Here is a 24,515-nt window from a genome sequence, read left to right on the forward strand (position 1 = left end):
ACGTCCGCCATCAAACGCAACCCCTTGGCGCGCTACCCCGTCGCTAGGCAACGGACCAACCCTGCAACGGCGTTCCGCAGCCGATGTGCGCTGGGACCTTTCAAGCTCCAAGTTATTGATGGGAATTTAAAAGTGGAATCTCTTACTAAAAATGAGATAAATTATGTATTTCACCAGCTGTTTTGTGTGTGTGGGGGGGGGGGGGGGTGGTGTTCTGGTAAATACTGTACGGTCATGGCCGCTCGTGACCATGAGCGGGTGAAAGCCGCTCAGACGCGTGGGAGCGAGCGGGCGCATTTCCCACGGGCCTCGAACGCAGCATCGGCGTCAGCGCACCGGGCGCCACGTGTCGCCCCCCCCGCGCTCTCTCCCGGTCACGTGGCGGACGTGACCGCCGGGCGTCCCACGGAGCGAGTCGCGCGCGGAGGAGCTCCCCCCGCCCCGGTGCCCGCAGGGTCGTGCGGCCGCGAGCGAGCGCCAACCATGGGCTACATCGCGTTGCCACGGCGCCTCTTCCTCTGGAGCATGGCGACCATTTACCTGTTCGCCTTCGTCTCCCTCTACGTCCAACTACCGGGTAAGCGTTAGCGTTAGCGTCCGGAGTCCCGGGGCGTGCGGCCCGTCAGCCCCCCACCTCTTCGGCGGCGCGCTGCGTCGGGAATGCTCCCCGTTCCGCAGGCGGACGAACTCGTGTCGGAAAGCGGTCGTCCGCCAAAAGCCGGTGGGTGGGCTTCAATCTTTAAGACACAACATTTGATGAGCCGCAGCCAGTCATTCAGGCTGAAAACAACCCTCCCGTCGCAAGGTAGGAGCCGCGGTCACTTTTTTTTGCCAAACTGCGTGTTACTGGTTTTGGCCCTCTTTTGAAAATGCGCTCCAACGGGTAAAGAGGACTGGGCCGGGCCACGGTCTGTCAGGAGCGGGACCCCCGTGACTGAAACCAAGTGATGGCGTTTTATGGCGCAAATAATCCTTCAGTGACCAGGTAGATGTTGTGATCGCTTTTTTGCACCACACCTGCCGACAGGTGAAAGAGTCGGTGCATCCTCCACACACACACACACACACACACACACACTGAAAACAACCACGGGGACTAAATGAGTAAGTCGGACGCGCCGAGATATGTGGCGTCACTCCTGCTGGATGCGGCCTGTTTCCAATTTCACCTTCATCACACATGTGCGTCCTTTCTTTAAGTGACGAGAGGCCGCATGCCTGTGCCAAAAGACAACACACATTTTCGAGAAAATTGAGCAAAATGAATTTCCGGGGTCCCCGGTTCTTCAGCCTAAATAAACAAATGCGAGAGAATTGAATCGTCCTTGTGAGTCTTTGAGTGACGTCGAGAGGAGACTCTGCAAAAAGAGCTGAAACTTTCAACACTATTGACATTGTTTGGTTATTTCCCATTGTTTTCCTCAAATGTCCTCCCCTCATTTACTCTGCACACTGTTGCAGAGGATGGATCATGTCTATCTTCTTTTCTTTTTTCCGGTGAAGTAATGGCAGATGTGAAACACAGAAATGGCAGTTTCGTACACCCTTTTTATTGTGTAAACAACCCATCCAACCACCCACTCCCTAAATACAAAGATAATGTTAATACAAAAACGCAGATGATAATGTACAGCAATATGTACAGGATTGATTATAATACAATTAAAAAGAAAATTAAATAAATAATAATAAAACAGAACGGTCTCCGGTCCAGGTTTTGATGGTCGGTGCATTTTAAGCAGTTCTAAGTTAAACAAATGTCTTTGATTGGATTCTGAGGCCATTCAAACCAAACACACATTTGAAGAAACGTTGAGTCCTGAGGGAGGACAGGTTAACTATTGAAATGGGACACAAAAGGCTAGCACTTTTGTAAAGAATTTCTCGCTTACCCCTCTCAGTGTAAACTTTCTAATTTTATAGATGAGATCATATCTGTTGGCCAGGCAGAGAGTGGGGGGGGGGGGCATTTCCAGGCTAGAAGTGGTGCAAAAGCAATCATGTCCGTCTCGTTTGAACTGCACCTAAGGGTTTCGGCTGGCACTCCAAAAATGGCTGGCAAGGGACGAGGCTGTATTGTGGTGTTTGTGATTTTTGAGAATACATCAAATATTGAGGACCAGTAAGATCTAAGCCTTGGGCCGGACCAAAACACGTGTGAGAGATCAGCCCGTGAACCCCCGCAGCGGCTGCAATTAGGATGAGTCAGGGTCGATTTCAGATAGTCCTGCCTTTAGTAAAGTGAACTCTGTGAACCACCTTAGGTTGTATTAGACAAGAGTCGAGCGCAAGATGAGGAAGGATTTATTCTGCTCAATGCTCTTACCCGCCGGTCTTGTGAAGCTCCACCTTCCAGTTCCTCCTCCCATGTTGACCTTGTCTCAGAGACATTGCCTTTATTTAAAGACATGGTGTTTAGGTAAGTTTCACAGATGAGTCCCTTCTGAGTCGGGGAAGGTTTTAAAAGCCCCTCCAGCAATGAGTGTGGAGGGGGCCTGGGGAATGTATCAGATAGAGTGCATTCTACGTGGTGGACCTGGCAATAACGAAATAAATTTGAGCGGTAAATCACATTTAGGACAAAGAGTTGAAATCGTAGAAAGTGTCACCATTTATACAAGTCCTTGAAGCAGTTGATCCCCTGTCTACCCAAGCGAGCACTAGCAGAATCTGACGTGGAGGGGACAAAAAGGTGGTTGTTGCTAATTGGTCCTGAGATAGAGGCAGAGTGGAATTTGAAAAGGGCGACGCAACTGTATCCAGATCTTTAAAGTCAACAAAACAACAGGGTTTAAAGAGTTTGCTGACGATGCGGCGGCCCCAGAGCCAGTCTCAGATTAGCACTATAGTTGGGATACAATGAAATCTCGTGCCCGGGGAAGCGTAGGTCGTCCCTTCTTTTAGCAAAAACATGTTCTTTGTCCTGGTAATGGTGGAAAAGCACGATGAGCGCCCTGGGTCTGGTGTTGTTTCCCCCGGCGGCGTGTGATCTCCCCAGCCTGTGTGCGCGCGTGCCAGTGTGAGCGGTGCGGAGGGCGGGGGCATCGGCTCCAAAAGCATCCACAAATAACTCCGGTCATGAACTAAACTGGGCCGGAGCCTTCCCTGTTTTCAGGAACGCCGATCGCTCTCAAATATGCTCAGCGTGAACGGTTCTCCGAGTCGTCCACATTGTCGGCAGGCAGAGTACTCTCTGAAGGAGGTTTGGCGCGCGTGGCCTCCAGCTCTGCTATCCGGTGACTGTATTCAGATCAGTCCGGTTTCCACCTCTGCGATGCGTCGGCCATGTAGTTCCATGCTGGACTGTACTGCACCCGAGGACGCGTTGACGGGTGCCGGGGTCCAGTTTCGCAGAGAAGTTACCGTAGCCGTCGTGTGGCTGAGTAGAGCTGACCGGAGAGTTCCTAAGTCACTGGGCAGTCTGGTAGTGCTCGCTGGTTGGCAAGCGACAGTTCCACTCGACATTTTATCAGCTTTCTTTGACATTCCTGCCATACCGTCAAGCGTAGTGTTGTCTTTGTCCGTACGTTCCAAATGTGAAGTTATAAACTGCCGTTAACTCGCCCCATGTTTTTGAATTCAAAGCAAAATGTGCGCGAGCCACGTTTCTGACAACTACCCCATCTTCATGCTCAACCGAAAGTGGGATCATGCGTTTCTATAGCGCCACGGTCATTTATGATGTGGAAGAGAGCTGGGTGACTGCAGGTTTTGTCAAAATGAGTCAAGTTCTTCTGCATCAGTCTGACGCCTGTTCTACTTCCAGAAATCCAAGAAAATCCTTGTATTTACATGTCTGGAGGTCCGTGGAACCTAATCGTATCTTTCTGTCTGACCTAAAGGAAACTATTCACAGAATTATCTGGGTCGTAACCTACTCTATTTCTACCTAATACTTGCATTCGACAGCACCAAATATATAGAAATGACCTTTGTACTTACCTGCAATAATTGAATAAGAGAGATGATCTGCTCCGGAATCTCTTGAATTTTGTAAATATTAGTCTTTAAAAGTATTAAATGTAAATCTGATACCTGCAGACACCCTGTTTATAAAAGGTCAACGGTCATAGGTGTATTTTCCTTCAATTGAAAAACATTCAAAACAGAGATTATTTTGTCCAGAAATCTGTCTTAAATTTTATACATTTTAAAGAAATGTAACTGATACCCGCAGCCCCTCTGTTACTGACAATGAACAGAAAACTTCTGCTCAGCGACATTAGGCAGTTAGACTCCACAAATGCACCAGCTTCAAGAGATATGTCCATTTCTAGGTCTCTACGGTAACGAGGGACTGTTGCCGGCTCGGTGGCAGCTGCGGTTCAGCGGCAGATCCCTGTGGGAGCAGCTCCAGTCGTCCCCCACGCTGCTGTGGTTCGGACCCAAGCTGGGCCTGGACACCCAGAACGCCATGGAGCTGCTGTGTCTGGTGGGAGCGGTGCTGAGTCTGGCCGCTACGCTGGTGGAAGCCCTCAGAGACAGCCTGGTGTTTTTCTGTCTCTGGCTTCTGTACATGTCCCTCTACCAGGTAATTTGGGACGTACTGAATGATCACTGTGTTTTTGTTTTGGTGATTTGTACATGTACTGTACACCCATCAGCCACAACTTTAAAACCAATGACAGGTGAAGTGGGTAACATTGATTGACACCTTCAGAGGTCTGGTGGAGTCCATGCCTCCACGGGTCAGAGCTGTTTTGGCAGCACGAGGGGGACCTACACAATATGAGTGGTGATTAGCGGTGGTTTTAGTGTTGTGGCTGATCGGTGTATATCGTAGTCTTACGTTTGCATGTCCTTTCATTTTTCATTTCAGGTTGGCCAGGTCTTCCTCTACTTCCAGTGGTGAGTGCTGTGGATGATATGACTAAGAGTTTGTAGGACGTTTGAGCGGTGTTCATTAAATAACAAAGGGTTGTTTTGAGGAGGACCCTTGAGGATTGTCACTTAGTGGATAGCTTGAGGTTATCACCAGTCAACGTTTACCTCAATTCATCTGCATCTCTGTTGCTATGCAGTGTAAACGCATGGGGGCTCAGTGGTTTGCACTGTTTCCTCACAGCAAGAAGGTTTTGGGTTCTCATCCACTTGCGGTCTTTGTGGAGTCTGCATGGTCACGTGGGCTTCCTTCCACCCTTAAAGATATGCATGTCAAGTTCACACTCCTACCAAAGCTCTTGCCCGTGGCATCGTTTCTGAAGCTGGACTTGGTCTCCGGGCTATGGCTGCCCACCGCGCCTAAATATTTACGATGGGTCAAATGCGGGGGTGGGGTCGGCGTAAAGAAAAGTAGCAAGAGCTGTTGACGTATTCTTACTTTGCTTTACACAGGGACAGTCTGCTGCTGGAGGCGGGGTTCCTCTGCATCCTCATCGCTCCACTGACGCTGGTCAGGGGCTCGACGGGCGTCCGAGAGCACGACCGCGTGACCTTCTGGCTGGCCCGCTGGCTGCTCTTCAGACTCATGTTTGCCTCCGGGGTGGTGAAACTCACCTCCCGCTGCCCCACGTGGTGGGGCCTCACAGGTAAATGCACATCTACTCACGGGGGGTTGACGTGTTTGTGGCAGCGTCTTTTTGGGGCTTTGCAGACACGATGACATGAGATATTTGACAGAACGCTTGTACCGTGTCATTTGTTTCCCCTCCTTGAATTAAATCAAACGGATTGGGCTGGGTTCCAAACGCAGGTGGAGAGCTTACCCTTGTGCTTTATCACTATCTTTGTCCTCCATTACTTCCTTGATAATGAATTGGAGGTTTCAGGGTTTTCCTCATAAAGGTGCCATGGCTGAACAAATCCTGAACCTCATGTACATTATAGTTTAACTATACCACAAATACAACCATTGAACTGTGTTGTTTTTTTTTGTTTGTTTGTTTGTTTTTTTCAGCCCTGACGTATCACTACGAGACCCAGTGCATCCCAACACCGCTGGCCTGGTTTGCCCATCAGTTGCCAGTGTGGTGGCAGAAGTTAAGTGTGGTTGGGACGTTCATCATAGAAATTCCCATACCCTTCCTCTTCTTCAGCCCGCTGCGCAGGCTCCGAATTGGGGCCTTCTACATGCAGGTTTGTCTTGGTTTCTTTGGCGGTGATCCTTGCAGAAATTGTACTTTGTCTGAGCCATATTTTGTGCCATATCTGTAGGTGTTGATTGTTGTTGTTTTTTCTCCTGGGGGTGGCAGGTGCTTCTCCAAGTCTTCATCATCTCTTCGGGCAACTACAACTTCTTCAACCTCCTGACCCTGGCCCTATGTCTGTCTCTGCTGGATGACCAGCACGTACGCTTCTGGCTGGGCAAGGCAGAGAAAACCAAAGACAATGGTACGAGATATGGTTTTGACATCGGCATGTACAACTGTGACACTTCGAATGCTGTGATCTTGACAAATCAATCCAGTGAGTAACGTCACCAGTGTTTCTCGCACATAAGATTTGGAGATGCATTTAGTTGTTCCGTTTTTATTTTATTTTTTTATCCATCCGCCAAAAAAAGTTCAGAAGGTAGCTGCATTTAAAACAACTACGACTTTGTTTGAGGTTTTAAACTGCAGTTGTGGTTCAAGCCCGGTTGGCCTCCACTCACTTGACATCCGATGACGATCCAGGGTATTTCCGGCTTGGATAACCGATGTGTGCATCTGCCGTCTGCTCCTGTCCCTCCTCAGGTTCTAAGCTGTGTTCCCTGCTGGAGGCGGCGGTCTGGTCTGGTATTATATTTGCAGCGATTGTCTGCTTTGACCTACAGCTGGACTGGGGGAAGAAAAGCATCTCTTCCAGGACAGGTGTGTGCCAATCTCTCAATACGTGTGTATTCATGTTGTTTACTCTTTTAATTTATATATTCTTGATGTAATGTGCTGTGCAGCATTTACATACCACCAGTTTAACCAGTTCCTGAAGGCCGTCACCATCCCCTGCATCTGGATGGGTGTCCTCTCTCTGACCTGGGAGATGGTCGCTGCCATGTTCAGGTCTGATTAAGCCCTCCCTGTAATCAATCAATTAGTCATGACTTCTTGTGGGTTTCAGGCTTCCGACGTTGCGTTTTTAACAAGAGTATGAATGTGTTTTTACTGTGTTTATTCTAACCAGGTGTGCATGTGTGCACGGGTTCCTGAGGAGGTTCTGGGCTACTCTCCAGTGGACTGTTTTCTCTGCTGCTGCTGCGGCCATGTTTACTGTCAGTATTGTAAGTACATTCACTTTACTCATTTGTCTGCAATCTTTCAATGTAACAGAGATAAATAGACCACAAAGTAAAGAAAATAGAATTACAATTACAGCTCTGCAAGACCATAACCCTCTACTCGCTAGTTTGAGTTCTATCATTTTGACCATATACTAGTGGTCGACTGATTCATCGGGTTATTTGCGCATTTTGAGATAATCGCCCAATGCCTGCGCTCATGAGGCCGATAAACAAAAAATGTCTGCAGGCTAGAGTTATATCTATTTTTCTATATGTATTGATTCAGAATATTTGAAACTGTTTCAATACTAATTTCCACATTATCGATATAGCGATCGCAGCTGCTTCCTCGCTCCCTCTTCTCTCTGACAGCAAGTTGACAGACACCGCTGCAGCACCCACACCGCCCCGCCTCCTCCCACTCACTCGCTGTCTCCACTGTCTCATTCGCTCTGGTTTGTTATTGTCTTAGCTCATCAAGACGGCCAGTGCAGAGCCTCCGCGACCGGTTTTGAAAGAAAAATGCAGGAGGTGCTGTGTGGGAAATACTTCGCATTTGAGGCAGTATGTTAATCGTAACCCAGAATTTTAGTGGAGTTTCTTTATTCTGCTCCAGACAGCGCTGTGCCGTGCTAGCGTTGCCGTGGCGGTTTTCCTGTGTTTCCATTTTTTTCAAACTCTAAAACTTGAAAAAAAGTATTTTGAGCCGATCGAAAGAATCGGATCGTTCGTGTACGACATAAGAAGCAGCATGGAGCACCGGCAGCACGGACACTCCATGCTGCCGGTCCTTCGGCGACGGGGAGCAGGGAGCCTTTTGGGGCGATGCTTCAGGGGTTCCCCGCTGTGCCCCCCACGGTGCGATCCCCACACTCACAACATTTCACACTCTCCCATGCAGGGAAAAAAGTCAATAACTTCTGATTTTGGATTCTAAATGGATTGAGGCAATCCGGAATGCTGGGTTTTTGGTGCGGTGGGAGAGGGTATAATAGAAATGTATATTTGCACTAAAAAGTGAAAGTCTTTCATTTGAAGTTTGAACTGGACATTTCCATGTTAGTTAAATTTTGTGTCCAGTTACAGGTTGAATTATACAGAAACTTGGTGACCGTCCCGTATTCTGTTTTATTGGAACTCAGGGACCGTTTCATGTTCTATTATTGTTCCAAAGTGAGTAATGAACAATAATAAACACACGGTGTCAAAATCAGCAATGTCACTATTGTGGTAACTGAAAATTGCAGCAGTCGTCAGTATGTACAGCTGTCCTGTCACATGAGCGTGATCAGATCATGGACGTCATTGTCATTGACGTACAGCAGACAAACCCAATGACACCAAATGTTTGAAAGTTAGAATTCTCCAATCACAGATATAAACTCAAAATGATCGCACGACAATTTAAAATATATTTAATAATCAATGTTTTATTATCAACATACAATTGAGTGAAAATCAGATTCGGCCAAAATCAGCAGGTACTTTTTTCTTTTCTTTTTTACCTCCTCAATAGGAATCGGCCAAGAAAATTGCAATCAGTATCTCTAGCTGGTAAACATCTTTGTTAACTTAACAAGATGATGCATTTCAAGAGGTACATCCTAATGAGATGAATGTGTATACTCTATATATTCAGCCGTAGTATCTCGCATACGATGAGATGAGCCTCGTTATGAGGCGATACGCTGTGATTAACTGACGGAGTCATTTAGCTGCAGGAACTCCCAACACCAATATTGCAACCATTTAACGTTTCCTGTTCTAAAACAACCACGGTTAACTGAGCTTTTATGCAAAACACCTCTCACACGCTCAGACACTTTCCATTCCAGCTGCTCACTTATCATCATGTCGTATTTTCCCTTGTTCTAGGTTCCCTTCACCTACGTGGAGTATGACTCCAACGCCCAGCTGTGGCCTGGGGTCCGCCAGGCCTACCAGGCAGTGGACCGCTACCAGCTGTCCAACTCCTACGGCCTGTTCAGGAGGATGACTGGCGTCGGTGGCCGCCCAGAAGTGGTCATCGAGGGAAGCCATGACCAGGTCACATGGACGGTGAGCGAGGAAGTGACTGCAGAGACAAAAAGGGCTGTTGTGAATTCTGGTGTTTCTGACCGGATTAGATGCTGCCTGATCAATATATCAGTTTTATGTCCTGTGACCCTGTGTGCCTATCAAGTGACCCCATGTCGGGGTGTCGACCCCAAGGTTGAGGTCTCCTAATGCAGGTTACTGACAGTACTAGTTCAAATCCCTTCTCCTCCAGGAGATCGAGTTCATGTATAAGCCGGGGAATGTCAGTGCGCCTCCCCCTGTAGTGACTCCCCACCAGCCCAGGTTGGACTGGCAGATGTGGTTTGCGGCCCTGGGGCCCCACACGCACGCCCCGTGGTTCACCAGCCTCATGTACAGACTCCTGCAGGGCAAGAGGGACGGTGAGTACCTGCACCCTCCGACCGCGGAGGTACAGAACCCACTCGGATGAGAATATGAATCCACCCCCCGTCTGCACGTCGCAGGCGAGTACCGAAATGTTTGTGTCCTTGTATCGCTGCAGTGATCGAGCTGATTCAGTCCGATGTGACTCAGTACCCGTTCCACCAGCAGCCCCCCGCCTACCTGCGAGCCCACCGCTACAAGTACTGGTTCACGGAGCCCAAGGCTGATGGGTCAGTACGGTGTGTCTATTATATTTACATTTGTATTCATCATTTATTATTTTTTAATGTCAGTTGACTATTAATTGGCACTAATAATTGCAACAATAAATTGTCTATAATCTATTGGAGTATTATAATTTTCCTCAACTCAACTGAAACCTGCCGCATTTGCATTCTCTTTAATAACTTCTATTTAGGAACAGATAAGTTTATTCACCCACAAGGGAAATTCAGGATTTGCTATTTGTTGCAACAAATCTCACATTGGCTTAAAATTTCCCTTTTCATTTGGATGAAAACGGTTTTCCAAAATGATTCAGTATCTCAGCGACTTGGCGATTATGAAATGATTGTGACGGCTCAAGCCTGTGTGGTTTATATTGACGGTAGACGACGTGTGTTTTCCAGGTCCTACCCTGCGCGCTGGTGGAGAAAGGTCTACGTGGAGGAGTTCTATCCCACCGTGCATCTTGGCAGCTCCGTCCTGGAGAGCCTGCTCCACCACCACGGACTGAAGGTAAATAAATGGCACGGACGGATGATCACAAGCAGCACCATTTCCTAAATCCTTGTCATTTATTGTCAATATGTTTTAAATGTATTACCCACCGGTAATGCTTGTGTTAGAAGCTAGAGCTATAGAAATATATCGAAAATAACACAAAAAAATAAAACAAGGAAACCGCTCTGTAATCTGTGTCACTCTGACCGTGACCTCCCACTTCCTGTCTGCAGGACAAGTCGGTGCCCCGCCGCGTCTCCAACGCCACCGTCCCGCGGGCGGTGAGGTGGGTGCGCTCGCAGGTGAGCGGCGTCCCCGGGCCGCTGCTGCTCTGGAGCCTGTTTGCCTGCAGCGCCACCCTGTGTCTGTTCAGGGTTTTGCAGAACCCCAAGGGGGGCAGCGCCGGGCAGGAGGCCTCAGCGGAGCCCGAGCCCGGGGCCACGTCCTCCCGGGACGCCGCCGATGTCGCCGCGCTTTCAGAAGAGGAGCAGGTCGGGGAAGATTTGGACGAGGGAGTGGATGAAGTAGAAGAGGAGGATCCTGTTAAGGACGATGATGACGACGAGGATGAGTTGGCGAACAAAGAGGAGGAATTGAGAGAGAATGAGCACGACAATGCTGAGAAGAAAAAGTGAAAGTGCAGTGTTTTCAAACGGATTCTGCCCATTATCACTTCTTCTTTTACAAATGATTTGTCATAACCAAAAAGAGGTTCGTTGTCTGAATTGTACCTGCATTGTATCAGCCAGACTTAGGGGAGGGCCCCTGCCTGTATGCTTTCAGTTAATGTAAATCATTACCTCATATCAAACAATCCAGTAGAACACAGCGTTTGGGGGTTCTCTCCTCCTCTGCCCTCAGAAGACCAGAGCTCAGCTGTCACCAACGTGCTTCTATCGTCTTTAAATTCAGATCATGTCACGTCTAAAAACGAGAGGAATATTGAAAGAAACCATATGTTATTGAATGAATTCCCATAATGTTCCACTTGTCTTTGTGCATTTATAATTGTGGATATATGGTTCTGGCTTGTGTGTACTTACACCAGTGTGTTGTCTTTTAGTCAAGCTGTTGCTGCCCTTGTTTCACTGCACGTGCTGCTGAATATGTACTTATTGAGAGAGCTCTGAACCCCCCCACAATATGGCCTGAGTTTCTTTCGGCGATCACAAATAAAACATCACACACAGATGTAAAGTTTAAAGAAAAGTATATTTTTGTACCATTTAGAATAAAAGCGGTAACATTTTTGCTTTAAATTTTTTAGGTTGAAAATTATTTGTCTTGATCAATGGTGCGCGTGTGTGTGCGCGCTAGAGAGTTTTCATTACAGGTCTCGGACTTATCAATGTAAAAGTCACTTGGGAGTGATCGCTCGAATATATAAAAAAAACAAAACTCGAAAGGCCTTCCCAGTTCTTCACCACTTCAGTATTCCAGGGCAGTACTTGTCGATGAGAGACTGGTAGTAAGGCTTCAGCTTTTCAACATCCGGCAGGTCGGTGGTCTTGGTGTACAGGTCAAATTTACTGTAAAGACAATGTCAGTCCAAAAAATGGAATAAAAACCCCACCAGGCAGAAAGAGGAAGCAGAATGAGCGTGTATGAGAGAAGAGGAGACGTACTTGAACTGTTGAACCCAGGGCAGCATGCGCAGGTCCTTCTGGCTGCAGAGATGCATGTAGTCTCCCTGGGAATGCCACGGGTAGAAGGAGTGGAAGCGAATCATGTACAGGCCCTAAAGAAGAGACAAAATGGTGGAAAACGGGTGAACCAATGTGACCGTATGAGGAAAGATTGTCATTATGTAAATACATGTCTATACATTGATCATCAGGGACGGGAATGTGTATTGTATCTGTTCTTGAGGTCCTAACGACAACGATGTTGGCTGGCAGTTTTGCCTTCCACACGTCATCCAAGCAGTGTTTTCAGGGCCCTCTGGCACAGAAGATGGGGGCTTGTAAACACTAGTTTATTGTAGAGAGTTGGCCAGTTGGAATTAGCCAGCAGCAGATAGACATGTCATGACAAGGCTCCTATCCTGAGTGTGTGTGGGGATGGAGGTTTTACCTGCTGCTCGTTAGACCAACAGGTATGCAGCCACTCTGATCCCCATCACTGAGATCCAGGTCAGGTGTGGCTGCTCAAACCAGACCATCCCCACATCACAGACCCCTGACACCAAACTGAGGCCGGGGAGAATTTGTAGCCGAAGCCTACCCCCTCCCGAGCATGGGGCCTCGGGCTGCTGTGCTGGTGGGTGAAGGCTTGGCCAGATTTGGCTGTTGCGGGTGCTGCTTAGAAGGGAGGCCTGGCTGCTTGGCCGCTGGATGGTCCCGGCGGTGGCTGCTGGGCGGAAGAGCTAGCTGCAAGCTGCTACTCATGGTGGTTGTTGCGGCAGCTTCTCCCCCGGTCCTCCGTCGGACACCCTGGCTGCTGCTGCTGCCAGTCGGGAGGAAGGTTGGTGCTGGGGCCGCCCGTTGACCCGCTGGTGACTCCAGGGCGTCTTTGGGCGGCCCCCCTGGGTCCCTTCCCCGTGCCGGAGAGGCCCTGTACAGGTGCCTCTGTGGCAGTTTTGCCTGCCACACGCCACTCAAGTGGTGTTTTCAGGGCCCTCCGGCACAGAAGACAGGGGGTTGTAAACAGTTTATTGTAGAGAGTTGGCCAGTTGGAATTAGCCAGGAGCAGATAGACATGTTTAATGACAGGGCTCTTATCCTGAGTGTGTGTGGGGATGGAGGTTTTACCTGCTGCTCTTTATACCAGCAAATGAGCAACAGGTATGCAGCCACTCTGATCCCAATCACCGAACCAGGTCAGGTGTGGCTGCTCAAACCAGACCATCCCCACACCACAGTGCCACTCTGACATCAATGCTTCTGCACTGCATTGAAAACCCCTTTGGATTAGAATATCTGCTATGAATCCAGAATAATTAATTAATCAAGTCTCTTACCTCATCTGGTATTGAGCATTCATTGAACTTCATCACTCTGTAAAGATACTCTGTGGAATCAACAATGGTGGTAATTGTAAATGTGTGAACTGGCACTTTATTACAATTACGCATCATGTTTGATATTTATGTTTTATGGTTGATATTGAAAGTTGTCATGTGCTAAATTCCCCGTGATTCTATGTGACTGCTCAATGAGGAACTAACCAACACAAGGATTTTTGGACGGGTGGTTGTAGGTTTCAAATGTGGCTTGCTGACTGCTGGAAGTTCTCTTACCGTCGTGGCCCCAAGACATTAGGACATCTTCTAGCCCGCAGTTTGCTGTGTAGATTCCTAGTTCACTACTACAGCAGGAATATTACACATTAGGGAGAGTCTAGACACCGGTGCTGGAATAAAGCAGTTCATAGTGTGTGATGAAGTCATCCTACTTGTAGGCATTGTTTTTGCTGTCCGGGTTTTCTTGGAAGGTGCTGTCCCTGAACACAATGGAGTCCTGGAACTTGCATCCCACCGGAAAGGTGTCCCCGACCACAGCCCACTGCAACACAGTCCACACCGCACGGGGGCCCTCGTCACTTCTCAGGTGTCAGGCTGATATTGCAGTTATCGCAGCCTCTCGCTTGGAAATAATTCCGGTGTCTCCCACCTGCGGCTCCCCCCAAAGAGCCATGGTCTTCCCCACGTCATGAATTAGGCCCACCAAGTGGAACCAGTCTAAAGAAGAATGGAATATGAACATGAATATGTCCTTGTGTCAGCCTCCGAGGTCTCTGAAGGTGTCTACGCATGCACCTTCATCAGGATGCTCCTTGCGGATGCCCTCGGCGGTCTGGAAGGCGTGGAAGGAGTTGGGGAAATCCACGTCTGGATCGGACTCGTCTACCAGTTTGTCCAGAGACATGACGGCCTCCATCACCCCCATCTCTGCGTGGTCGCAGCTGGACCACGTGGAGTGCTGCAGGTAGGTGCACAACACGGTGCCATAACGATTTCACTCTGTATTCTAATCTATTTTTCTAATTTCTTAAAGACAACCACCACTCAAAGCTGTGTTTTCTTTATTGTTATCTCCTCCTGGAAGCCTGGCTTTGGCTGGACAGATTGTTCTGTGTAATAAACTTTTGGGGTGAGTGATGAAATGAGTCCAGCAAATGGAACGGAGTAATTCCATATTATTTTAAAATGGCTTAATAATTCTTAGAAATCCCACAAATTCCTCATCGCAGCCCCCGAGGCCTGATTTCCTCTCCCTTAGCTGACCCTTTAGAAATGTTTGTCCCTGAACGTCAGACAGGGAAACACAGCCAACCACACACACACACACACTGGAGATAACAAAGTAAAGAAAAAAAAAGGAAGTGGAAAAGGAGATGGGGTTTGTGTCAAATCTCTGTCTCTGTCTCCAATCTGTGAAATAACCCATATCAAAAGTACATATTTTGCTTCTAATCTACCTGAGATCAAAAGAAACAATCCTTTGTCAAACTTTCCACAGACTGTGCACTTTCACATGCTAACCTTGGTGTATGTTTAAGTTTCCTTCAAAAAAGAAAAGAATCTCACCTTCTGTTTGACAAAGTCCACAGTCTGGTTGGTGTGCATGAGCTTGTATGTGTTGAACACACGGTCAATCAGACTTCCTGTCTAAAACACACACACACACACACATAATAATAATAATAATAATAATAATAATAATAATAATAATAAATATAGCTGCAAGCAGCAATATGTAGGGTCTAGGGTAGTCACCCCTTTGTTAAAGTTCAATGGAAGGGTGTGCTTTCGCTCTCTGTTCCTGTTCCTGTGTTTTGTGATGCAGAAGTTCCTTCGTTCCAGCCTGGTTACAGTGATGGGACGGTGATTGCGGCTGTGGGTGGGTTTCCTGCGCCACAACTAACGGTGGTCATCATTCTGAAGTAGGGCTGCACCATTATGACTGAAATGACCATCACGATTATTTTAGTCAGTCTTCTGATCACTGTCATCATTTATGACGGTTATTCATCCATTTTAGGGAACACAATTATTTTATTGCACTCTGTAAATCAACAGAAAACTGCCTTCACAATGATAACGTATTTAATAAACCTATAAATACATAAACTGAAATGTGCAAATCTTTGAATCAAAATACACATGTAGTACTTTGGTCACGTACTATCACGTGATCTGTGTACGCCGCATGCGCGCCAGGATTTCTCCGTTGCAGCAGACGTGTGCGCCCGGCGCCATCTTGGTGAGGTGGCGACCTCAACAAGATGTTGCTCCACAAACCTGAACCGCTGATCCGGATGAAACGCGGAGGACGCCACGTGGGAGCTGCCCCGAATAGGAACCTCATTCACTTTGTCTGTGGGTTGGACGGATCCACGACACCAGAGAGTTTCGACGCGTTACACTTACACGTGCCGCCATCTTGGTGAGGACCCGATTCTTGACCAATCACTAGACTGCAACGATATCACGTGACTGTGTGCGCGCGGTAATTTGCGCAGCTTTTGGGCTGGACTCCCCAATAATAATAACAACCATAAAATACAATAAAAAGTAAAGTATAAACTAAAATAATATGACATATAATTACCAGATATAATAATAGTAGTAATAACAATAATAAAATACAATAAAAAAGTATCGTAAAAACTAAAATAATATTACATTTAATTACCAGATATAATAATAGTAATAATAACAATAATAAAATACAATAAAAAGTATCGTAAAAACTAAAATAATATTAAGTATAATAAACTAATTGTCATTGTACTGAGGTAATGAAATGCATTTTACCATCCTAGTAACTGAGGTATCTAGGAGCAGTGGGATGCCATATAGCGGCGCCCGGGGAGCAGTTAGGGGATTAAGTGTCTTGCTCAAGGACACATCAGCACACTACTTACAGTAATCTTAGAATTACTAGACGAACCCGCTCTACCTCCTGGGCAACCCCATTATTACTATTATAATTTATGCCAGCGGCTAGTTTGGCATAACCTGAACTAGAATGGAGAAGTAGGACGACTCCTTCCCTCCACTAGTCTGGGGGTCCACCTTGGGCAAGTGATAGAACCCCCTTAGCCCCCCTGCCTTGGGTCACAGGCCGGGCGAGAGGACCGGCGACCCTCGCCTGTACCCAGCCTTGAACGGACACTAGTGCCTTGGTGTCGGCTATTTTCGCACCCTCGCATCGCATCATCGCATTATTATAAGAGAGAACTAATAATAATAATAATAATAACAATAATAAACACATTTGTTAAAATCTGCAGGGGTTATTAATTAGAGAAAGAGACTTTGGGTTGAAACCGTTTGAATTAAGGAATGTTGAGCACTTACTTCGTAGTTTCTGTATTCTTCCTTGTCATTCTTCTCCGTGTTTGGCCGATACACCAGAGGTGGATCTTGACCCTGGCGTGGAACAAACACACGCACGTAAACACACGAACCAGGTCAGCGGCGCACAAGCAAAAACGAAATATGAGAAAGAAAAAAACAACCAAGAGGTCTTACGAGATGGACGACATCCATTTTGAGAGGTCGTGGACGTGCGTTTGCCGAACAGTTGGAGTCTGTTATGAGGAGGAACTGAGAACATGACAACGACACCCCGCTGCGAAGCGCCGAAGCGCCATCCAACTGCTTCTGGCCCTCATCACTTCCTGTATCTCACTCCCATGTGCGTGAAAAACAAACAAACCGGTTGAAAGCAGCGGCGTGGCGGTGTTGTTGCCCCGGCTTGCCCCGGTTTGTCCCGGTTTTTCCCGGTTTGTCCCGGTTTCACTGTCACTGACCCGGGTCCCGAAGGGGTGCGGACCCCCCCTTCCTGCGAAAAACTGAGACCCGTCCCCCTCCCGACATGATGGTGAACATCACTCCAAATGATTTGAACAATCGCGGCTCTGCGCCTCCGCCGCTCCCCCCCCCCCCGGTGTCGTGTCGAACTCCGCTTCGCCGTGAGGGTCCCGCTCCACAGTGTTTTAGGCTTAAGAACGCGGGATTTGGCCGCAGGGAGCTCTGTTGTCCGCTCTGCTCCAGCTGTTCAGGGTAAACGACGTGTATCTGATGGTTTTCTCTCCCCCGGCGAGTTCACTTTCACTTTCACAAGAAGTTGTTTAAAAAACAAAAAGCCCTCGCACATGTTTTTAGATTTGACCTTCGTGTTGGAACCAGCTCCGTTATAAGAGGGGGGAGCATCCTGAGAATGTTCCTGCCACATACTGTACCAGTCAAATACTGTTCCTGTCACATACTGTTCCTGTCAAATACTGTACCAGTCAAATACTGTTCCTGTCACATACTGTTCCTGTCACATACTGTACCTGCCACATACTGTACCTGCCACATACTGTACCTGTCACATACTGTTCCTGTCACATACTGTACCTGCCACATACTGTACCAGTCAAATACTGTTCCTGTCACATACTGTTCCTGTCAAATACTGTTCCTGTCACATACTGTACCTGTCACATACTGTACCTGTCACATACGGTTCCTGTCACATACTGTACCCGTCACATACTGTACCCGTCACATACTGCACCTGTCAAATACGGTTCCTGTCACATACTGTACCTGTCACATACTGTACCCGTCACATACTGTGCCTGTCACATACTGTACCTGTCAAATACGGTTCCTGTCACATACTGTACCTGTCACATACTGTACCTGTCACATACTGTTCCTGTCAAATACTGTACCTGTCAAATACGGTTCCTGTCACATACTGTACCTGTCACATACTGTACCTGCACCTGTGTGCAGCATGCTGAATCTCAGCGAGAAAAAAAAGTTTTGTTTTACTCCGTTTCCTTATGCAACGAAACAAGTGCCGCGCGTGACGGGGACGCGTTCTCCGTCACCCCCTCCCAACACACACAATTTAAACGATGACAATAATAATAATGACAATAACAACAATAATAATAGTAATAACAATTGGTAGTAATAATAATATTTAACTTGTTTTCAGCGCTTACATATATTAAATACTGTGTAGAGGCAAGCGGAAAAGAACGTGCACGAAGATCCCACTGGAGAAGTGGGAGTCGTCAACAACACGCACACTCGCTGTGAATCGTGTACGTGTGTGTGTGTGTGTGTGTGTGTGTGCGTGTGTGTGTGGGACAGGTGTCGTGCCAAAAAAGCGATCTTCCGCCAAAAATGTAAACCGTCAGCGGGAGCGCGCGCAGCCTGTTAAAGCTGCGTGGCTCAGGTCATAGTCGCCTACAGCTGCTGTTATCTGGATTAAACAGTCATAATGTGCAAATACACTTACGCAACTTTATGTCCATGGTGACAGCAAAGATATGTCCTTCTGAAACTTTTACATCTCTTGTGACCGAATAATCACAGCACAAAAACAGCATGTTAGTGGTTGTATTTGGCCTTTTAAAAAGGTATTTCAACAGGTAAAAAGGACTGGGTGGGCTATAGTCTTTAAAACATAACCCTCACGAAGGAAACCAAGTCATTTTGAGGCATAATTTACCTTTCAGTGATAAGGTAGATGCTGCAATATCTTTTCGGCAAGTGGAAAACTGCCACGGTGCTGTCAGGTGAACCCAAAAGCAGGACACAACCCAGGCTCAGGAGTAGGTGCAAGGATCACGGGTTTATTGCAAAACAAGCAGGGGTCAAACCAAGAGATTGGAGGCAAACTTATCAGCAGGGAACAGGCAGCGAACCAGGGTCCAAGGAGACAGAGATCCCGTGTCCAGGGAATCAGGCAGCGGTTTGGACAGAGGGCTCAGGAAACAGGTCGTGGATCCAAAGCAGTGGCAACAACACAGCAGATACAACAACGATCTGGCAAAGACCCAGTGAATGGGGAACAGGTTAAACACAGGTGGAGTGCGGCAAGGGAAGACAGGTGGTTTGGCTGCTGAACGGGATCAGGTGTGCAGTGGCAGAACCAGAGTGGCTGATAGAAGCAACCAGAGAAAGGAGGAGACAGACAGACCAGGTGGAACATAGAATCACATACCCAGGGGAGAGAAGGACAGCGAGAGAGATGGAGGGCAAGGGACTGAGAGGTAACCAGGAACAGAATAAAAACAACAAACAGGGCAGAATCCCGATGGAGAAATGCATTTTACGGGTTGTATTGCCCCCTTTAAGTGATTTAAACTGGTAAAAAGGGCTGGATTGGTTATAATCTAGGTCACAGAGCTGGTAAATAATGCAGAGTCATAAGGATAATTACATAAGACATTTCATATACATCCCATCCGTAAATCATGTTAATTATAGTCTTGTTTCCAAATATAGGCCTAAACAAGGATATTAGACATGCAATACTATAGCCTATAATCACGTAAATGTCATGCCTGATTACACTATAAACTGCGTTTCTTTGGCCACAATTTTGATTATTCGGTCACAAGAGACGTTAAAGTTTCAGAAAGACATTTTTGCTATAACCACGGACATAAAGTTATGTGTATTTGCACGTTATGACTTGCGATCCTGATAAAAGCAGCTGTAGACGTCTTCAAACTGGGTGATACAGCTTTAACAGGCTGCGTGCGATCCAGCGGATGGAAATCAGTTTTTGGCAGAAGGTCACTTTTTGGCATGACACCGACGAATGGGCGGCTCCGCTGAGTGTCCCCGTGCCTCTCCGTTACCTTATCGAACAAAACAAAAAAAAGAACGGTGCATAACGGGGACACTCTCAGACACTCTTCTTCTTCTTCAGTTTTATGGACAAAACACAACACATCTCGTTCTTCACCACTTCAGTATTCCAGGGCAGTACTTGTCGATGAGAGACTGGTAGTAAGGCTTCAGCTTTTCAACATCCGGCAGGTCGGTGGTCTTGGTGTACAGGTCAAATTTACTGTAAAGACAATGTCAGTCCAAAAAATGGAATAAAAACCCCACCAGGCAGAAAGAGGAAGCAGAATGAGCGTGTATGAGAGAAGAGGAGACGTACTTGAACTGTTGAACCCAGGGCAGCATGCGCAGGTCCTTCTGGCTGCAGAGATGCATGTAGTCTCCCTGGGAATGCCACGGGTAGAAGGAGTGGAAGCGAATCATGTACAGGCCCTAAAGAAGAGACAAAATGGTGGAAAACGGGTCCTCAAAGCCCCCCCCGGCTCCATCCAGCCCGATTCTCTGCCTTCCTAGCGGAACCACCCGGATCCCTCCGTCAGAGTCCTCACCGGTCCCGTCCTGTCCCGCTCCACCCGGTCCTCTAGCCCCGCCGGCGCGGACCTGTTCCTACCTGACCGGACCCCCTCTGGCGTCTCCACTGTGTTCCCTAATAAACCTTCTTCGTTTTACCCCGGTCTGTCTACGGTCACCTTGTCGTGCATTTGGGTCCCTCCTAGCTGCGATCCTAACAAGGGGGTTGTAAACACTAGTTTATTGTAGAGAGTTGGCCAGTTGGAATTAGCCAGCAGCAGATAGACATGTCATGACAAGGCTCCTATCCTGAGTGTGTGTGGGGATGGAGGTTTTACCTGCTGCTCGTTAGACCAACAGGTATGCAGCCACGCTGATCCCCATCACTGAGATCCAGGTCAGGTGTGGCTGCTCAAACCAGACCATCCCCACACCACAGTGCCACTCTGACTGAATGAATGCTTCTGCACTGCATTGAAAACCCCTTTGGATTAGAATATCTGCTATGAATCCAAAATATTCATTAATTAATTAATCAATTAATTAATCAAGTCTCTTACCTCATCTGGTATTGAGCATTTATTGAACTTCATCACTCTGTAAAGATACTCTGTGGAAACAACAATGGTGGTAATTGTAAATGCGTGAACTGGCACTTTATTACAATTACGCATCATGTTCGCATATATGTTTTATGGTAGATATTGAAAGTTGTCATGTGCTAAATTCCCCGTGATTCTATGTGACTGCTCAATGAGGAACTAACCAACACAAGGATTTTTGGACGGGTGGTTGTAGGTTTCAAATGTGGCTTGCTGACTGCTGGAAGTTCTCTTACCGTCGTGGCCCCAAGACATTAGGACATCTTCTAGCCCGCAGTTTGCTGTGTAGATTCCTAGTTCACTACTAAAGCAGGAATATTACAAATTAGGGAGAGTCTAGACACCGGTGCTGGAATAAAGCAGTTCATAGTGTGTGATGAAGTCATCCTACTTGTAGGCATTGTTTTTGCTGTCCGGGTTTTCTTGGAAGGTGCTGTCCCTGAACACAATGGAGTCCTGGAACTTGCATCCCACCGGAAAGGTGTCCCCGACCACAGCCCACTGCAACACAGTCCACACCGCACGGGGGCCCTCGTCACTTCTCAGGTGTCAGGCTGATATTGCAGTTATCGCAGCCTCTCGCTTGGAAATAATCCCGGTGTCTCTCACCTGCGGCTCCCCCCAAAGAGCCATGGTCTTCCCCACGTCATGAATCAGGCCCACCAAGTGGAACCAGTCTAAAGAAGAATGGAATATGAACATGAATATGTCCTTGTGTCAGCCTCCGAGGTCTCTGAAGGTGTCTACGCATGCACCTTCATCAGGATGCTCCTTGCGGATGCCCTCGGCGGTCTGGAAGGCGTGGAAGGAGTTGGGGAAATCCACGTCTGGATCGGACTCGTCTACCAGTTTGTCCAGAGACATGACGGCCTCCATCACCCCCATCTCTGCGTGGTCGCAGCTGGACCACGTGGAGTGCTGCAGGTGGGTACACGACACGGTGCCATAACGATTTCACTCTGTATTCTAATCTATTTTTCTAATTTCTTAAAGACAACCACCACTCAAAGCTGTGTTTTCTTTATTGTTATCACCTCTAATATCAAAAGAAACAATCCTTTGTCAAACTTTCCACAGACTGTGCACTTTCACATGCTAACCTTGGTGTATGTTTAAGTTTCCTTCAAAAAAGAAAAGAATCTCACCTTCTGTTTGACAAAGTCCACAGTCTGGTTGGTGTGCATGAGCTTGTATGTGTTGAACACACGGTCAATCAGACTTCCTGTCTAAAACACACATACACACATAATAATATTAATAATAATAATAATAATAATAATAATAATAATAATAATTATAACTATAGTAATAATTATCATAATAATAATCATAATAATAAATATAGCTGCAGGTAGCAATACACATGGTCCTGTTTAAACGTGTTAGGTATGTATTACAGTTTTCCAAAGTTCTATAAAACACATGCCAATTCCAAATTTAATTGAATCAATGGATGTGTTTTTTGCAAAATAGAGCGGAGTGATCATTTTGGAGGAATCATGACAACACATCAGATAATTGTTTTATTGAAAGTTTGGCCAAAACATTTGGACAGAACAAAGTATCACGTTACTTATAACGATCTCAGGACAGGTAATATCTTGGTCGCACAAAAAAAACCCATTCTTCAGAATTTCAAAGAAACAGTTTACAACTTAGACAAAGTTGTCAAATAAAACAAAATGCATAAAGATCGCCTGGTATGTAATCGTTTTTGTACGAAAACAAAGCCAGCTTCAGAAATGTAAATAAATCAGTTATTCATCTTCATTTTCTGTTTTTACGACTTTTTGGACACAATAGTAATTAAAATAATAATAATAATAATAATAATAATAATAATAATAATAATAATAATAATAACAATAACAAATTATTATTATTATTATTATTATTATTATTATTAATAATAATAATAATAATAATGATAATGATAATACAATACATAATACAATAATAATAATCAAAATCAAAACATTTGTGAACATCTGCAACGGTTATTGATTAAGGAAAGAGAGACTTTTGGTTGAAACAGAATTTGAATCAAGAAGTGTGAAGTATTTACTTCAAAATTTCTGTATTCTTCCTTATCCTTATTCTCCGTGTTTGGCCGATACACCAGAGATGGATCTTGACCCTGGCGTGGAACAAACACACACACGTAAACACACCAGCGCACAAACAAAAACGAAATATGAGAACGAAAAACAAAAACAAGAGATCTTACGAGATGGACGACATCCATTTTGAGCGGTTGAGGACGTGCTGCTGTGTCGTGTCGAGCTGGAGAACAGATGGATCCTCTTCCCCTCCCGCCGCCTGCTTTCATCCTCCCGAATGTTGGGTTCATCGCGTAAGTCGGGCTTGGACACACATTGTTTACCGTTACTGTTTAACCTTGCTCCCTCTGTCTCTCTCTCTCTTTCTCTCTCTCTCTGTCTCCCTGTCTCTCTCTCTCTCTCTCTCTGTCTCCCTCTCTCTCTCTTTCTTATCTTCCCCGTCGCCTGGGATTGGTTGTGTCGGGGGGGATGGTCAACTTTCAGCCACGCAAACACACAGGTTTTTTGTTTTTTTTTGAGGTAGCAAGCGCTCGGCGCCGACGCCTCTCGTTTGTGTTGCAGACCAGCTGCTCCAACGCCACGAAATTGAAGCTTTCTTGAGATTCTCTCTTTTTTCTTTTTTTGTGTGTGTAAAACGACACAAAAGCAACATGTGCTTTTGCCAAGGAACTTTTAAGATTCCGCCTCCCAAAGAAGTGCCTCCGCCCTGACGTCAGTCGACACTCCCTTCCTGCCCCCGAATCACCCGGACCCTCGCCTGGAGGACGCCGGAGGTGGATTTGCAGGGAAATGTTGTGCAACACAGGAACGTTCAACTTCTCCCACGCAGCAAGATGTCTTTACGTCACTTTTGCTTTTCACGGAGCATAGATACTGACCTTCACGCGAAAAGGTTCCCACCACCTTTCCACTTGACCCATTCCCCAATAATAAACCCAGCACACAGAAGTATTTTTTTTCAGTTGCTGTATTAGTGACTGGAAACATACGTTACTCAAATCTTCCATAAACAGGCCCAATCGAACTAACAAACCAAACCATACAATAATCATGTCTTATCTGCTATTGGGTCGCCATTTATACTTTTCATATTCATGGATCTACTATTTAATGATTTCATTGGTTTTGGTCAAACAAAATAACTGACTTATATATAATAGATATTTGACCTTTATTCATTTATTTTGCGTTTGAATGATGACGTGTGATTGACTAATCATTTTGTGTCTACTTGGCGTCCCCCGACTCTCATCCAAGAATATATCGTTCCAATTGAGGGCGGCGGGTGGCGGCGAGCAATGACGGGCGGCGGCGGGTGGCGGCGGCAGGCACCGCTCGTCCTGTCGGCAGAAGAGAGACGGCTGCATGGACAACTTGCTGCGAGGCCGTTT

At 46.6% G+C, this 24,515-nt stretch overlaps 3 protein-coding genes across 8 annotated transcripts; 1 reads left to right on the plus strand and 2 right to left on the minus strand.

The window, feature by feature from the left end:
• The first annotated feature begins 402 nt into the window (after positions 1-402).
• Positions 403-11,170, plus strand: lmf2a (lipase maturation factor 2a). Of its 2 annotated transcripts, none has more exons than XM_080002112.1 (14): positions 403-577; positions 4,278-4,531; positions 4,820-4,848; positions 5,335-5,528; positions 5,897-6,075; positions 6,192-6,330; positions 6,675-6,791; positions 6,875-6,980; positions 7,102-7,198; positions 9,074-9,256; positions 9,468-9,636; positions 9,759-9,870; positions 10,270-10,378; positions 10,597-11,170. In XM_080002112.1, exons 1-14 carry the CDS (start codon positions 484-486, stop codon positions 10,996-10,998), a joined length of 2,184 nt encoding a protein of 727 aa, XP_079858238.1. In that variant the 5' UTR covers positions 403-483; the 3' UTR covers positions 10,999-11,170. The 2 variants fall into 2 exon arrangements, with proteins under 2 accessions (XP_079858238.1, XP_079858239.1); XM_080002113.1 differs by lacking the exon at positions 403-577 and adding an exon at positions 897-985.
• A 582-nt stretch (positions 11,171-11,752) lies between these two features.
• On the minus strand, positions 11,753-17,074 carry miox (myo-inositol oxygenase). Of its 3 annotated transcripts, XM_080002114.1 has the most exons (10): positions 16,842-17,074; positions 16,668-16,739; positions 14,892-14,972; positions 14,121-14,283; positions 13,975-14,042; positions 13,757-13,866; positions 13,602-13,669; positions 13,323-13,372; positions 11,989-12,101; positions 11,753-11,892 (listed from the first exon to the last, which is right to left on the minus strand). In XM_080002114.1, the coding sequence occupies exons 1-10, from the start codon at positions 16,857-16,859 to the stop codon at positions 11,784-11,786; spliced, it is 852 nt and encodes a 283-aa protein (XP_079858240.1). In that variant the 5' UTR covers positions 16,860-17,074; the 3' UTR covers positions 11,753-11,783. The 3 variants fall into 3 exon arrangements, with proteins under 3 accessions (XP_079858240.1, XP_079858242.1, XP_079858241.1); XM_080002116.1 differs by lacking the exon at positions 13,323-13,372; XM_080002115.1 differs by lacking the exon at positions 13,323-13,372 and having other exon boundaries at positions 11,775-12,101.
• Positions 17,075-18,444: 1,370 nt separating this feature from the next.
• Positions 18,445-23,694, minus strand: LOC307231200 (inositol oxygenase-like). 3 transcript variants are annotated; one of them, XM_080001800.1, is made up of 11 exons: positions 23,292-23,694; positions 23,130-23,201; positions 22,210-22,290; positions 21,820-21,982; positions 21,674-21,741; positions 21,456-21,565; positions 21,301-21,368; positions 21,023-21,072; positions 20,272-20,384; positions 20,071-20,175; positions 18,445-19,963 (listed from the first exon to the last, which is right to left on the minus strand). In XM_080001800.1, the coding sequence occupies exons 1-11, from the start codon at positions 23,412-23,414 to the stop codon at positions 19,960-19,962; spliced, it is 957 nt and encodes a 318-aa protein (XP_079857926.1). In that variant the 5' UTR covers positions 23,415-23,694; the 3' UTR covers positions 18,445-19,959. The 3 variants fall into 3 exon arrangements, with proteins under 3 accessions (XP_079857926.1, XP_079857927.1, XP_079857925.1); XM_080001801.1 differs by lacking the exon at positions 20,071-20,175; XM_080001799.1 differs by having other exon boundaries at positions 18,445-20,175.
• Between the last annotated feature and the right edge of the window lie 821 nt (positions 23,695-24,515).

This window comes from Zeus faber (genome assembly GCF_960531495.2).
Source record: "Zeus faber genome assembly, chromosome: 6".
NCBI lineage: Eukaryota > Metazoa > Chordata > Actinopteri > Zeiformes > Zeidae > Zeus > Zeus faber.

Bases quoted from the DNA above. Each gene is read 5' to 3' on its own strand.
- miox (XM_080002114.1), bottom strand. The intron at 14,043-14,120 runs GTGCATGCGTAG...ATTCTTCTTTAG, and splicing joins CAAGGAGCATCCTGATGAAG to ACTGGTTCCACTTGGTGGGC. The intron at 13,373-13,601 runs GTAAGAGAACTT...TTGATTCCACAG, and splicing joins AATGTCTTGGGGCCACGACG to AGTATCTTTACAGAGTGATG.
- lmf2a (XM_080002112.1), top strand. From the start codon at position 484: ATGGGCTACATCGCGTTGCCACGGCGCCTCTTCCTCTGGAGCATGGCG. The intron at 7,199-9,073 runs GTAAGTACATTC...CCCTTGTTCTAG, and splicing joins CCATGTTTACTGTCAGTATT to GTTCCCTTCACCTACGTGGA. The intron at 10,379-10,596 runs GTAAATAAATGG...TCCTGTCTGCAG, and splicing joins TCCACCACCACGGACTGAAG to GACAAGTCGGTGCCCCGCCG.
- LOC307231200 (XM_080001800.1), bottom strand. From the start codon at position 23,414: ATGAACCCAACATTCGGGAGGATGAAAGCAGGCGGCGGGAGGGGAAGA. The intron at 22,291-23,129 runs GTAAATACTTCA...TGTGTGTTTTAG, and splicing joins AAGAATACAGAAATTTTGAA to ACAGGAAGTCTGATTGACCG. The intron at 20,385-21,022 runs GTAAGAGACTTG...TCTCTTCTTTAG, and splicing joins AATGCTCAATACCAGATGAG to GGCCTGTACATGATTCGCTT.